The sequence below is a fragment of the Acipenser ruthenus genome, chromosome 26 (assembly GCF_902713425.1).
Source record: "Acipenser ruthenus chromosome 26, fAciRut3.2 maternal haplotype, whole genome shotgun sequence".
Lineage (NCBI taxonomy): Eukaryota > Metazoa > Chordata > Actinopteri > Acipenseriformes > Acipenseridae > Acipenser > Acipenser ruthenus.
Window position 1 is genome coordinate 3,621,602 of NC_081214.1, and position 12,996 is coordinate 3,634,597.

Here is a 12,996-nt window from a genome sequence, read left to right on the forward strand (position 1 = left end):
AGGACAGGTCTGTGTTTTTGACCCTCTCATGATAGAAATAAAACCGACTATCCAGATGGATAAGCCTTCACACAAATACTCTGTCAGGTATGAAACCTGCTACTCCTATTTTCAAGGAGATTCCTCAAAAGAAATCAGATTTCAAATAGAGATTACATTGGCACATTCAGAATAGTTCTAATATCCGTATTTTATAATACAGCGTTTACCATTCTAACAGTTTTGAACTTCATAACCTTGTCTGAAATATGTTCTATTTTAGAAAGCGTTCAAAAGGAACAACTCGTTTTAACAAATAAAGTACATCCGGCAGTAAACGAGGCATGTCATTTGTATCTTGGGGGTTCGGGTGACAGCCTTGCTCTTGCGGTTTTATAGCATCCCATGAACCCCTTGATGGAATGACAGCCTTACCCTGTAAAAAAGCTCACCTCAGTATTTTTGTGTACAGACTACCGCATCAGCGCTATTGACACATTACCACCAGTCCCCAGATTTACAGCCAGGTGCTATCAGAGCACATTTCAGCTCACTTTAGATCTTAAATGCCAAGTCATTATGGAGATCAGGATGACAAATGATGGCACTTTGTGCCGCTCGGAGCAGGTGCCCAGGTTGTGGAGTAGGTGTTAAAAACGTGGATTGATGTCACCGAGTTTATAAGCTGCTTCATTAGAGCCTTCAGATCAGGGATAGTTTCCTACAAACAGATGGCAAGATCCGTGTATATGGTGATGCACTAACATGCTTCTGTGAGCAGAGGGGCAGCATTACACCTGCAACACAGAGTACATGACTGGGACCATGTGACCTCTCTCGTGTGTTCTTTAACTGGTTTAACGTCAGTGTTTTTTCTTACGTTTCCTTGCTTGTGTTGTTGCATAAGACGCTTCTGACCAATATAAGATCTCTATAATACAGGGTTGCGTTCGAGTGTAAGTGCATGTGCATTTAAATGCAAATACATCTGCACTCGCACTTGCATTTAAATGCGACCAAGCAATACACACCGCATTTGCATTTGAATCAGTTTGCAAATGACTTGCATTTGACAGAATGTATTTGATCGATTTCAGATTCTTTTGGACAAGTGCTTTTGAATATCAAATGCATTTAACAGGTGTTGCTATTTAACCAAACTCCAAGTGCAATTAATGATACAGCTATGAGTGATCCACAGTTAAGGGTTAATTGAGAACATCCAGGCGTTTGAAGTCATTTCAGAGCACACCATTCGTTTAATGAGGAGCACGATTAATGGGGATTGTCATAATGGCAGGTTTGAATTGATAGAAAAAAAAGCGCCCCTGTTTTAATTAAGTGTTCCTCTTGCAATTATTGCTGAGGAGTTTCAGAATATATTTTGACACATGCAGCTGAATTTGAATTTGCATTATAATGCAACTGAGGCGCACACATTTGTATTTTCATTTGAATGCAGTTGTATTCAACCTTGCTGTAATATTATCAAGTAAATTAAATATTCATAATCCCCCCCCACCCCCCCCCAAAAAAAAGGGTTCTTGAAAACACTTTACAAATCAATGCATCTGTCTAAAAAAGGGGCACCAGCGGAGTCACAGTTCGCTTTGTAACTAAGGCGCCACCTGGTGGCAGAAGCGGGATATTGTGAAATTTGATATGAAGCCAAATAAATAGTAGTACTTCCGTCTGAAAAGCAATCTATGATAACTGAGCTTATGGTTCATAATCCAAGCGCGGAAGGCATTACTTTAATTATACTGCATAGCAATGCTTTTGTTCTGTCTCATTGTATATAATCTATCCACGAGTAGTAGGTCACTATTATTACTTACCATTATTATCCAAACATCATAACTATATCACTTTTTACATTTAATAAAACAGTATAAAAACAAGTGTATGGACATGTTAGATGAAATTAAACCCAGACCAGGAAGAAACTGGAGTCACAGACGTGCAAAGTGTATTGGAATGGCAGCACATAATGACACAACACAGTTTATTTTCTTTTTAATAAAAGCAAGTAAAAACATATTACACATGAATGCATTTACTGATAATAAAATATGACTAGGTTACATTTGAAAACTCAATCGCTGGGTGTGCTCTGTGCTCTGTAGATGGCAATGCAATTCAGTATAAGACATAACGTTAGCCACGGAGGCACACATTTTTTATCAAGGATACAAACCAAGCTTTTTTTTTTTCAATTAAATTAGTCTTGAATTATGAATAGAGTCTTCAAATTAGAGCCAGTGCAGTAGGGTTACTTTCTACCTTTTTTTCAGCAGCTGACAGAAAATATGTCAATTTCTAATCATAGTGTTAATTACAGTTGGAGGTCAGGTGATGTTTTGATGTGGCAGGTTCGAGAGGACTCTCAAATTGTAACACAGCATAGTTTCAGAGGTAGTAAAAAAAGGAATGTATTATTAAAAATTTACATTAAAATCATAGTGGCAATAACAGACAACACCTGACTAAGGATTCATTGCAATCAATGTATACGATAAGTTAAAATGTATAGATTATTCATAACAAAATGATGACAGAATAGCAATATAGTGTTATAAAATAACAGGCGTTTAAGAAACTTTATAAAAATAAATTAAAGGATCCTGTTTAAAATGGGCATTCCCTGTTAATTCACAACAGCTGCTCATTAACAGGCTGCGTCCACAATGATCACTTGAATCTCTTGGTCTGATTGCTCGCTGTGGCATTCTCGGCTCTCTCTCTCCGCCACTCGCAGTGCTCCTCGAAAGAGCAGGACCTGCATTTCCACGCCTCCTCGATGTCCACGCCCCTGGGCTCCCTCTGTCCAATCCAGTAAGAGAGGTGGTTCCACAGCTCCACCCTCACACCGGCCTCGTCGAAGCTCACCTCGCGGGTGCCGATGGCGTCGCTGGAGCCTTGGTGACAGTACTCGATCTTCAGGACGTCGATGGCGGGCAGCTCTGAGTAGCTCAGGTTCATCAGGGCCAGCTCCAGCACCCCCCCAAACGTGTGCACGTGGAGCCCCAGCTTCTGAGCGTGCTCCATCACCCCGGACCCCAGCGGCTGCTCTGGCCTCAGATTGAGGCTCTGCACGAAAGCGTCTCTCTCCAGCAGACCTCTAACCATGCTGTCAAACAGAAGCTTATACAAACGCACCTGCGCAGAAAGACAAACCTTTTTTTATAGTACTTTGGATTTTGCTTTCTGCTTAATTTGTTATTTCCCATGCTTACTAATTAATGTCCTTTTTCGGGCATGCAGAGCTGCTTCTGAAAAGACTCCTAAACGTAAGGTGGCTTTAGATACAACCACTAGGGTTGTGCAACTGTAATTTCTGTCCTCTCTGCACCTATCCCTGTAAGAGCTCTTGACACACTTTCAAGGCATTTCCAATTTCAAACGGCTCAGTGTAAATAAAAACGTACTGATTTCCTGTTAAAAGGATCCCATCCCCTACCTGGAAATGGTGGCTCCTCTCCTGAGCTCTGCCAGGGAGGGATCTGGGGCCGCGAGTCTTCAGCTCGCTCAGCACCAGCTCCCCCTTGTGGCTGTAGTGCAGCTCGTCAATCACCCCCACCAGGAAGACACCCTCCAGCATGCCGAAGACTGGCAGCTCTCGCACCCGCCCTCCTGGGGGCACACAACCAGCACCCGGGTACAGCAGGGGGAACACTCCCTATACAGCTGTACGACCCCCAAATGGAGGAAGATTGCCCCACTGTTGGGCTATTCTGCAGGGTTAACAACAGTTGGTAGCGAATGGCAATCAATCATGCATTATCGTGTTGCTGTTTGATAGGTGCGTGGTGCAACGCAGTAGAGGGTATTTGACACAGTAACATACCTGCCTGCAGGATGGGCAACATGCTGAGCATGTTAAGGATCTTGAGAGCCCAGCGGTCCTCTCTGCTCTGTGCACTCACAGACACCACATCATGAACTTCCAGCTCTGGGGGGATCAAAGAGATTGATAAGTAAAAACAGTGTTTGCGATGCTGCAATGTATAGTCTTGTCTGCAGCATGCATTGACAGAGAAATCTCATATTTGCATGTTGACCCCTTCTAAACTAAAGCTAGGCACCTGATTCTGTTAAAAGTAGAGCATTGCTGTATCTTTAAAATCCACCCCTTTGTGTAATCCGAAGCTAGTTAAACTGGAGTCCATGTTGGTTTGCTGTCTGTACCTCTGGCCAGGTGAATACTGGCCCCAGCCTTCACTTCAGGGCTCTCCTCTTCCCTCTTAGGCACGTGCGGCAGTTCAAACCCATAAACCACCTGCAGCTCACACCAAGTCTGCCCGCAGACGTCCGTCACACACAGGTACCGCAGTCTGAACCGCTCCAGCGGGCTGCGCTCTGCCAGGACCCTCTTCCGCCTCAGCAGAACTGCGGAGCCCTCCCCAGCACCAGCGCTGACCCCAGCCAGTTCAGGGGGTGTGCCAGCTTCCACCGCAGAGCTACAGTGTCAAAACAGTGTGAAGGAGATTAATAACAAACAGTGACCAAATGCTAGCCAAGGCGTTAAGACCTGTTTTATAACATCTTACTAGCACTAGGAATAGAATCACTGGTCTCCTCTCAGGGATGGGAATAAGAATCCTATTGCATAGCTGTTTAACCCATTCCAGGTTTTACCACAAGCTTGATTAGCCACAATCAGAACATATGACCTACAGCACAGGTACCAGGATCCAGACTGTATCACTGGCATTGTATTGGGTATATTCGCAAACGCTGATCAGAAAAACACAAGCACAATGAAACAGGGTCCCATTAATAAATAGTAATAAACTGAAGACAGACTTCTTTTCCCTCGTCTCTTTGGGGTAAACTGGCAGACTTACTCTGTCTTGGGTATAAGTGGACCTTCAACTGTCTCTGATTCAGTCCCACAATCATTACCAAGGGCTGGACTCAGCCCATCACATGACTCTGGGGTTTCTGTGAACAGTGAAAGACAGGCAGCAAAACGGGGACGATTAAAATCATCATAAAAAACTGTGGAAAAGTTATAAAGAAGAATTACCGGTAGTCATTATAGGCTATTGTAATGAAATAGATACCAGAACTATAGGAAGATTATATGACGATAAAAACAAACTTCATTTATAAGTTGTCTGTTTCTTAACCTTAACGCATTCTTATAATAATATTTTTTTTTTTTAAAATTGTTTTATAACTTGGTAACCAAGTTATTTAAAACTTTGCTACACAGTTCTACTTTAGACAGTCAAGGGAATGCGGTGCTTATTTAACAGTTTATGTTCATTGCTTCATATTTGATACAAAGTGTCATTCTTTGTGGAAAGCGGGTGAAATGTATCAAACTTAACGAGGTTGTTTATGTATCAAATCTGGCGAAATGTATTCGGATAGACCCTCTAAAATAAACTAAATTAAACTCCATTATTCCTCTGGCTCTTTTTGTAAAGCCCATGCAATACATGGCAGCAGAGCAATTTGGTTAGTAAAGCCTTTACCCACTTTTAAAACACAAGTTTCATTTAAAACGACGACTGTAACGTTACACACTGTATTAAAAATGAGACTTAGAACAACATTTTCGAGTCTGTTACAAACCAGTGACGTGCTTGCATTGCACAATTATATAACGATTATGAATTAACTGTTAACACCCTCAGATATATGTACTGTATTTCCAACTCTAAATAGTGCAGCTTACATATCCGCTAAATAACTTTTTACCTGGATGAAGGTTTTCCAGTTCTATGTCCAGAAATTCGGAGTCGCTGATCTCCTCGGCACCGCCCGGGTCTCTCGTAGCGGTCTGCTCTTGTGAACACGACATTGTTACAACACGTTTTCAGCCAGTGTGTTGATGTTCATGACGCTGCGCAGCGAAATTATAAAAACCTGAAAAACAAACTAAAAAAAACGCGTCTTTACACACGACGGTCCTCCAGAAAATAACCACCGACTGACACAAGAAACCAAACAATATCATTCCGCTTCTGCTTAAGAGTAAAAAGTGAAGATTTACTAGAAGCGCGTCACATTAATAATAATAATAATAATAATAATAATAATAATAATAATAATAATAATAATAATAATAATAATAGATAACATGTTCCTGACAATTATGTTGAAACTTGCTGTAGACATTATTCATAGTATACCACGGTTACCGGATTTTGAATTCTGGCTTGTTATTGCGAATGAGGGCTATATCTAGGAAACACAAGCTGTCGGATATACATTTTAATGTGTAGATGTTTATTTTACCTCATAAAGTATATCTGTGATTTATAGTAAAAAAAATATATTAAAAATAAAAAATGTTAATTAACAACAGCAACAAAAAATGTGTCGGGACTATTTGAAGTAGGTGGAAGAACACTAGGGTGTCAAAAGGCGGTGATGTGCCGTTTCCATGGAGACGCGTCTCTTGGCCAGGGACAGAGTGAAAGTTATAAACACCCGCCCGAAACTCTGTAATACAAACTGCAGACTGGGAGAAACTAGGCGATCACAATTAAGTCAGCAACTATGAAGAACCGTGGAATCGCACAGAATAGTCCAAATAAAAATGTTAAAATCGATATAAACAAAAAGGGGTTCGTTCGCTAATCAGAAAAAAATATATTTATTTGTGTTTGTTTTTTAAGAGAAAGGACGTGTGTTATTTAGCATAACTGCGACGTATTTTATATGAAACAGTGACACATAGGTTACTTTTAATAAAAAATACATTTTAGAACACACTGTTACTGTTTTGTGTGTTTCTTTTTTTTTTAAGCGGTGAAATGGCAGTTTCTAGTAAGGACGGACGCGAGGAGCAAGCGGTTCGGTTGGGAGATAAGGACCGAGTAATCAGAGAACCACTGAAGGACTCTTCTGGGCTTCTGACTTCGTCCGGCACGGAAAAAAAGACAAAGAAGAAAAAAAAGAAGGAAAAAACAAAAGAGAAAAAGAAAAAACAGGGCGGCTCCTGTAAGAAGCGAGTCCACTCCAGCACGCCTCCGACACCAGAAGACGCAGGTTAGAGCAGAGGTGGCCAAAGCCTGCCTTTCCAGTCCTGGTGTTTGTTCCAATCCAGTGCTAAATTGTTTAATTGTATCAATTAAACCTTGAAGTAGTTCATTATCCCATTTCACCTGTTAAACCTGGAGTGGAATGGGTCTCCAGGACCGGGATTATACCCCCTGGGTCAGAGAGTTTCATTTTGTGTTTGTGTGGTTGAGGGTAGAGATTTGCTATGGGACTCCTTCATAAATTGTGCCCACAAAACGTCTTGGTATAGAGTTTAAAATGCAACTGCTTATTTTTTTTCTTTTTTAAACCATACAAATGTGTATTAACTCTTATTGAAAATGCATTCCAATAGTGTACCATTAATATATACGAGTCTCTCTGACATGCATTTACAGTACTTGAGCACAGATTAGTGGGGAGGAACCAGAAGGGGGCACTCAACCTCATTTTATGAGGGTTTACCCCTTGGTTTTGGCATTAAAAGCATGTTGAAAACAGACCGGATTAAAGAAATCATGTCGACTGTCACTTCATAATACATTTGGCATTGGATTCCCTGATGAGCCATTTCAGGTTTTACTATGGAATTTAATAGACCCCCCCAGGCGCCATGCTGAGCCCCCAAGCAGCTGGATCTCCAATGTAAAACCTGGAATGGACTTCATATGCATGGAGGGAATGGTCTTTTATTTACCGCATTTAATATGTGATCTGGTTTCTATTATTTTCTTAAACAGATAAGCAGCATCAGGACCCAGGCGTCAAGCTCTTCCCCACCCACCTCGCGCCGTCATCGGAGTCGCTGGACGGAGAGCTGGCCAAGGTCAAGCTTCAAGGCAGGACCCCTGCAGAGGCAGCCCGAACCAAGAGCAAGCCCAGGAAGCGCAAGGAGGCGGCAGCAGCAGTGCTGTCCAATCCAAAGCCTGCGTCGTCAGACAACGAGGCGGACCTGACCAACAAGAGGAACGAGAGCCTGAGGTGGGAAGGCACGCTGGAGGACCCCAGCGCCGAGGAAAACAGGATCCGAATCTACAAAATGAACAGGAGGAGGCGCTACCTGAATGCTCTCCAGGGCCTGCACGGGGAGCTGGGGCCGGCAGGCACCACTCAGGAGGGCCACCAATCGAATTGCTTTGGGAGAGGGTGCACAGCTTCTTCCCAGGACCCCCGAGCTCGACTCCAATCAGAGCTCTCTCATCATGACAGGATTCTCTCGGGGAAAGAGATCAATCGCTTTATACAGGATGGAGCGCAAGACTAGAACACAAAATAACAGCAAGCTGGCATGAACTGAGAACTGTTTGGATGTAGACGGGTGTCAATGCGCCAGTGCTTGAGGACATGGGGTGCCTGGGGTGAGTTTAGCACATTCATTCAACCTGCCTTTAGGCCATAGAGTTTGCACTGTTCACGTAGACAACAGATTTCAAATGTCCCCATTGAAAGTAGTGTAAAAACGATGACCTTGGCACCCAGTGTTGTGTGTCTTTTGCCTCACTTTGTTTACATACCAGGATGTTCTGTCAATGTGCCTGGCCATACCTTTTTGGAAGCTGTTGACCAAAAAGTTTATCATGCAACCAACACTTTCTCAAGCTATGCAAAGCCACAGTGATCTTGGTTCAACACTTGTGTGTTTGGGGTAACAAAGGGGATAATATTTATTTTAAACATGAAGCTCAGCTTTGTAACAGTAGGGATAAATACCTTTCCCTTATGATATGATACGTCTTATCATCTTTTATCAGGAATTACTCAGAATCTGCCCCACATTTAACCCAGGACACCCTGGCTATACTGTTTCAAAAGCCCTGCAATTAAAGCGGTAGTTTTCAAACTGTCCACCAGAGGGCTTTCAAACATCACAATTCTCTGACAATAGGGCTATATTTGTATTTTGTATTTTATATGTGATTTTGTTTAATTTGTGTATTTTGTCTTTGTTACAACGCAAGAGATGGATATTAGTGCCATATTTAAATACATTAAAAAAAATCTAATTTAATAAAATGTTGATTGTATAACTAGATAAATAAAAAGGGATTGAGAACGCAGGGCAATATTCAAGATTCAGGTATTGCCCTGTTTAAGATCACACCAGAACAAATCATTACTGCAGCCTTATTCTTAGTTTACAAGTAATCGACTGATAAGAACACAAAAGATGAAGTGCTTGTATTCATTTAATCTTCATGTGCATGTATTACTGATAACAGAGATTACTTACATTTAAAATCCAACATAAGGAACAGAAAGAAAACAAAAAAATGGACAATATATCAATATTCATTTTAACATCAAGGGCTATTGAATATTTAGAACAAATATAAAAAGCATTGGTCAGAGCATGAGAAGCTTCTCAAATGATCACACCTTCTTAGTCTTGAAAATAGGAAGGTGTTAATTGGGTATTCAAGGAACAGCAAATGTATGACTGAAATGGTTTATTGATAGAAAACAGGGCAGGATTTTAGCTTGTGTTTAAGCTTTCTGTCTCAGAGACTCGGAGACCCAACAGCGTCCGACACCCCTAAGAAAAGGGAAACCTGCTGCAAAGGAGGCGGAGGGGAAGCGATGGGAAACACACTAAGGCAGGAATCTCGCATATCCCATCAGTCTCAAATTCTGGAAACAGTATCTCCATAAAAACTAGTTGACATGTGCATTTCACCTGTGCCATCGACCACATCACTGCATCTCAATCTGGTACTGCCCTTTCATTTCTACCATAGCTCTGGGAACAGAGTTACATGACCACAGTCCTGTCACAAGAACAACCAGCCCTTCACTACTTCTGTACAACTGCATTCACTTTGCCAGTCTCGTTACGTTGTGTTACGTTGGTCCCCACCACGTTTCAGATTAAAGCCATCTATTTACTGTATGGGATACTACACCTTTAAACTAAGCACCAGAAACAGTAACATACCAGGAGTGTAGTGCTTATAAAATCAGAACAAAAATACAATACAAAATAACTTACAATAGGATGGATTTTCTGCACTCTTACTCTTCTATGAGCCTTTTGGTTATTTGAATCCTCACTAAGCACAATAGTATTTGGTATTTGCTGCAGAAGCACATCCTATTGATTTTTGACACCAGATAAAAGGCACCCTGAAATCTGAGCAATAGAGTATCTTAAACTCCTGCTAGAATAGTCTGATTCCTCCAGTGTGTCCCCTGCTCATCTGTATCCCATAATGCACACAGGTCCTTTAAAACCTCTGTTAACTAGTGCATACGGTCATGGATAGCAGTTGCTGGTTTTCAGATTGACGAAATGTTAGACTAAATTCTGACAAAAATAGTAAAAGGTTACGAGGTTAAAACCGTAAGGCACATGCACTTTCAAAGTGTCCCTTGTGGTATTTTGTTCTTAAATTCTAAATCTCAGCAGAAAACGTCTCGAGTTGCAGCAACTCATTTCCAAGGCATTGCTGTTGAAAACAGTCTCCTGGGCACGGCTGGCAAAGCCCCCAGATCACAATGCACCGGCTGACCGGCTCAGTGGTAGCCGGGCCTGAGGGTGCGGTCCACGGCCTCAAGCTCCACGCTGGACAGGAAGCGCCTGGAGAGCCGGCGGCAGTCGTACTGCAGAGTCGTGGTGTAGACAGCCCGGGCGTGTTTGGGGTACACGATGGTGGTGCTCTGGTAGCGCTGTGCCCGGTGCCGAGGCTGCAACTCCAGCTGTGTCTTGTACCTGCGCCAGGTGCAGCTCGGCAGGACCAACACAGTCTGGCTGCAGGATGCCATGGCCAGACCCACCGGCAGGAAGAACACATCGTGGATGAAGTGACGATCGGAGTCGTAGTGGACTGAGGAGGTGTACCTGGCATCAAGAGAGAGGGGGAGGTGACTTAGTGTAGCCATGGGGATGGAAATATGCTGTTCCACGCAGCGCTTACTAAGCCCTCGGAGAGCAGTAGAAGGGAGTATGGGTAGACTTAGGGGCCACCCCCTCTCCCTGATAAACGTGTCCTGTATATGATCAGTAAAATGGAGAGACAGACAGATCGCGCTGTGGTTACCTGATTTCTTTAGCTGGCAGTGGGTCAAGTTCAACTCCCTCCCCGAAAGACAGAGGGTACAGTCTGGGAATCAGAGGAACCTGTCAAGGAACAGAATAAAGAGCTGTCAATACACATCATAGCTGGATATGGGTGCAATAGCCTGCAGTCACAGCAAGTGGGAGAATCAGGTCTGGACAGCACATAGATTCCTATTGTCTACTGCAAGTCTATTCATTAACACACAATACTACTTATTCACTATGTCACATGCATGTTCCTAGCAGTTGCTTGCGAAAGGAAATTCATTCAATGTGTTTCCTATAATGTTGGAATTTAACCAGGAATAGACTAGCTACTCAATTATGGAATCGTTCAGCAATCCAATCATTCCTGAAACATTTACAGTATCCGCATATTAACAGCTAGTTAGGAGACACCGAAGCACAGGCAGGTACCCAATACAGAGAGACTAGCTGACCACCACTGCACATCTAACGAGCTGCAACAGAAGGTAGCAAATACAGAACATCTCCGCTTCAAGTTCATTGCAGAAGACTTAAGAACACACGTTCCCTGGCATTTCGTGTAACCTACCACTGCTCGCCCGCTGGTCTCTGGTTCCAGCAGTTCCTTCTCGCCGTTGACCGGGGAGAGAAGCCAGGCGCTAGGGCTCGGGCTGGTGGGCAGCCCAGAGTCCGGGCTGTCGAGCACTCTCTCCGCTTTCCGCTTCATATCCAAGGGGTCACCAGGGATATCCTGCAGGTTGAGTCTGCCAACCATTGCTTTAGAAAAAAACAATCCTTTTCTCGTTCTTAACTTTTTTTTTTTTTTTAATTAAAGTCAAACTTATGCAAAATAAGTATAAATAATTGTTATTGTAAATTATGCAACTTGTATTTATTAGTTACATAAGACGTTATGCAGATGGTCTGCAATTCAACAAAAAATAAGTTTCACAATAAAATAAAATAAATATCTTACTTCTAACGTTTTTCAAAATGCAAAACGTGTTTTCTTTGCTTATTATAAACACCACGTTTCAGTTTGTCCCTTTCTGTGAAATTGCTATTCCGCTTGAATCTCCACTGAAACAACTTGTGTTGCTTAGCAATGTACTCAAAAAAGAAGGGAACAGAGAGAGAGAGAGAGAGAGAGAGAGAGAGAGAGAGAGAGAGAGAGAGAGAGAGAGAGAGAGAGAGAGAGAGAGAGAGAGAGAGAGAGAGAGAGAGCGCCCAGTCATTCAAACAGAAACGAAATGAAATAATGCAGGGAAAGATTTTTAAACAAAAATGCAAAGAATACAAATAAAAAAGATGTTTTAAATGCATGCAATGTTGCTTATTTAAATCACAGATGCCTGCCCGTCTGGAGTTCTCGGTACAAAAAAAAACCACACACACACTTCGCTGCAGCTGCAGTTTCTTATCCCAGTTGAGTGTTTTTTGCGGCGGGGCTGCTGCAGAAGACGAAGCGTATTTTAAACATGTCCCTCCCGTGATGTGGGTACGCTGTGCCCCTGCCCCATGGACCCAAACTCAGACTGAACCCTGACTGAAAGGCGCTTATTGTCTTGCACTAGTAACAGGAGGAAGGAAACGCCTCTTCAGACTTCATCCTGCCGCTGATTGGAGTGGCAGAGACCGCGTTTGGTAGAAATAAACAACGTTTTAAAAAGATTATTTTTCAAAGGGCTTGTGCCTTATCAGATGCTGTCGAGAAGATTGCACTGTGCTGATGTTTTGGGAATCTAACTTGTGTGTGGGCGGCGCATGGTCCGATAAGAAACAGACACCACTTTCCATTAATCAAACATCCCTGATCGACTGTTTTTTCTGTGTGTGTGGCGTGGGCAAAGACCTTATACATTAGGATTCTCTTGCATGTTTTGTTCAAGTACACAAATCCTGCCTATGGATACGATTTTAAACTCTGAGCTTAAACATATTGTTTGTAAGCTTTTAGAAAGAATGTAAAATAGCGAACCTAAAATCAGTATGTAATCCCA

General features: G+C 42.5%; 3 protein-coding genes across 5 annotated transcripts; 1 reads left to right on the plus strand and 2 right to left on the minus strand.

Moving 5' to 3' along the window:
- Positions 1 to 1,978: 1,978 nt before the first annotated feature.
- LOC117430438 (exonuclease V-like) lies at positions 1,979 to 5,949 on the minus strand. The gene is made up of 6 exons (XM_034050458.3): positions 5,689 to 5,949; positions 4,827 to 4,923; positions 4,168 to 4,439; positions 3,827 to 3,931; positions 3,440 to 3,612; positions 1,979 to 3,138 (listed from the first exon to the last, which is right to left on the minus strand). Exons 1-6 carry the CDS (start codon positions 5,789 to 5,791, stop codon positions 2,671 to 2,673), a joined length of 1,218 nt encoding a protein of 405 aa, XP_033906349.3. The 5' UTR covers positions 5,792 to 5,949; the 3' UTR covers positions 1,979 to 2,670.
- Positions 5,950 to 6,204: 255 nt separating this feature from the next.
- LOC117430256 (protein LIAT1-like) lies at positions 6,205 to 9,390 on the plus strand. Its single transcript, XM_059001276.1, has 3 exons — positions 6,205 to 6,560; positions 6,743 to 6,984; positions 7,716 to 9,390. Exons 1-3 carry the CDS (start codon positions 6,493 to 6,495, stop codon positions 8,237 to 8,239), a joined length of 834 nt encoding a protein of 277 aa, XP_058857259.1. The 5' UTR covers positions 6,205 to 6,492; the 3' UTR covers positions 8,240 to 9,390.
- On the minus strand, positions 9,144 to 12,975 carry LOC117430632 (refilin-B-like). 3 transcript variants are annotated; one of them, XM_059001277.1, is made up of 4 exons: positions 12,394 to 12,975; positions 11,586 to 11,773; positions 11,010 to 11,089; positions 9,144 to 10,810 (listed from the first exon to the last, which is right to left on the minus strand). In XM_059001277.1, the coding sequence occupies exons 2-4, from the start codon at positions 11,769 to 11,771 to the stop codon at positions 10,486 to 10,488; spliced, it is 591 nt and encodes a 196-aa protein (XP_058857260.1). In that variant the 5' UTR covers positions 11,772 to 11,773; positions 12,394 to 12,975; the 3' UTR covers positions 9,144 to 10,485. The 3 variants fall into 3 exon arrangements, with proteins under 3 accessions (XP_058857260.1, XP_058857262.1, XP_033906783.2); XM_059001279.1 differs by having other exon boundaries at positions 12,390 to 12,975; XM_034050892.3 differs by having other exon boundaries at positions 11,973 to 12,975.
- Between the last annotated feature and the right edge of the window lie 21 nt (positions 12,976 to 12,996).

Bases quoted from the DNA above. Each gene is read 5' to 3' on its own strand.
- LOC117430438 (XM_034050458.3), bottom strand. From the start codon at position 5,791: ATGTCGTGTTCACAAGAGCAGACCGCTACGAGAGACCCGGGCGGTGCC. The intron at 4,440-4,826 runs GTAAGTCTGCCA...TTGACACTGTAG, and splicing joins CCACTTATACCCAAGACAGA to CTCTGCGGTGGAAGCTGGCA. The intron at 3,613-3,826 runs GTATGTTACTGT...GTGTGCCCCCAG, and splicing joins GTTGCCCATCCTGCAGGCAG to GAGGGCGGGTGCGAGAGCTG.
- LOC117430256 (XM_059001276.1), top strand. From the start codon at position 6,493: ATGAAGAACCGTGGAATCGCACAGAATAGTCCAAATAAAAATGTTAAA. The intron at 6,561-6,742 runs GTTCGTTCGCTA...TTTTTTTTTAAG, and splicing joins ATCGATATAAACAAAAAGGG to CGGTGAAATGGCAGTTTCTA. The intron at 6,985-7,715 runs GTTAGAGCAGAG...TTTCTTAAACAG, and splicing joins TCCGACACCAGAAGACGCAG to ATAAGCAGCATCAGGACCCA.
- LOC117430632 (XM_059001277.1), bottom strand. From the start codon at position 11,771: ATGGTTGGCAGACTCAACCTGCAGGATATCCCTGGTGACCCCTTGGAT. The intron at 11,090-11,585 runs GTAGGTTACACG...GTTCCTTGACAG, and splicing joins AGACCAGCGGGCGAGCAGTG to GTTCCTCTGATTCCCAGACT. The intron at 10,811-11,009 runs GTAACCACAGCG...TCTTGATGCCAG, and splicing joins CTGCCAGCTAAAGAAATCAG to GTACACCTCCTCAGTCCACT.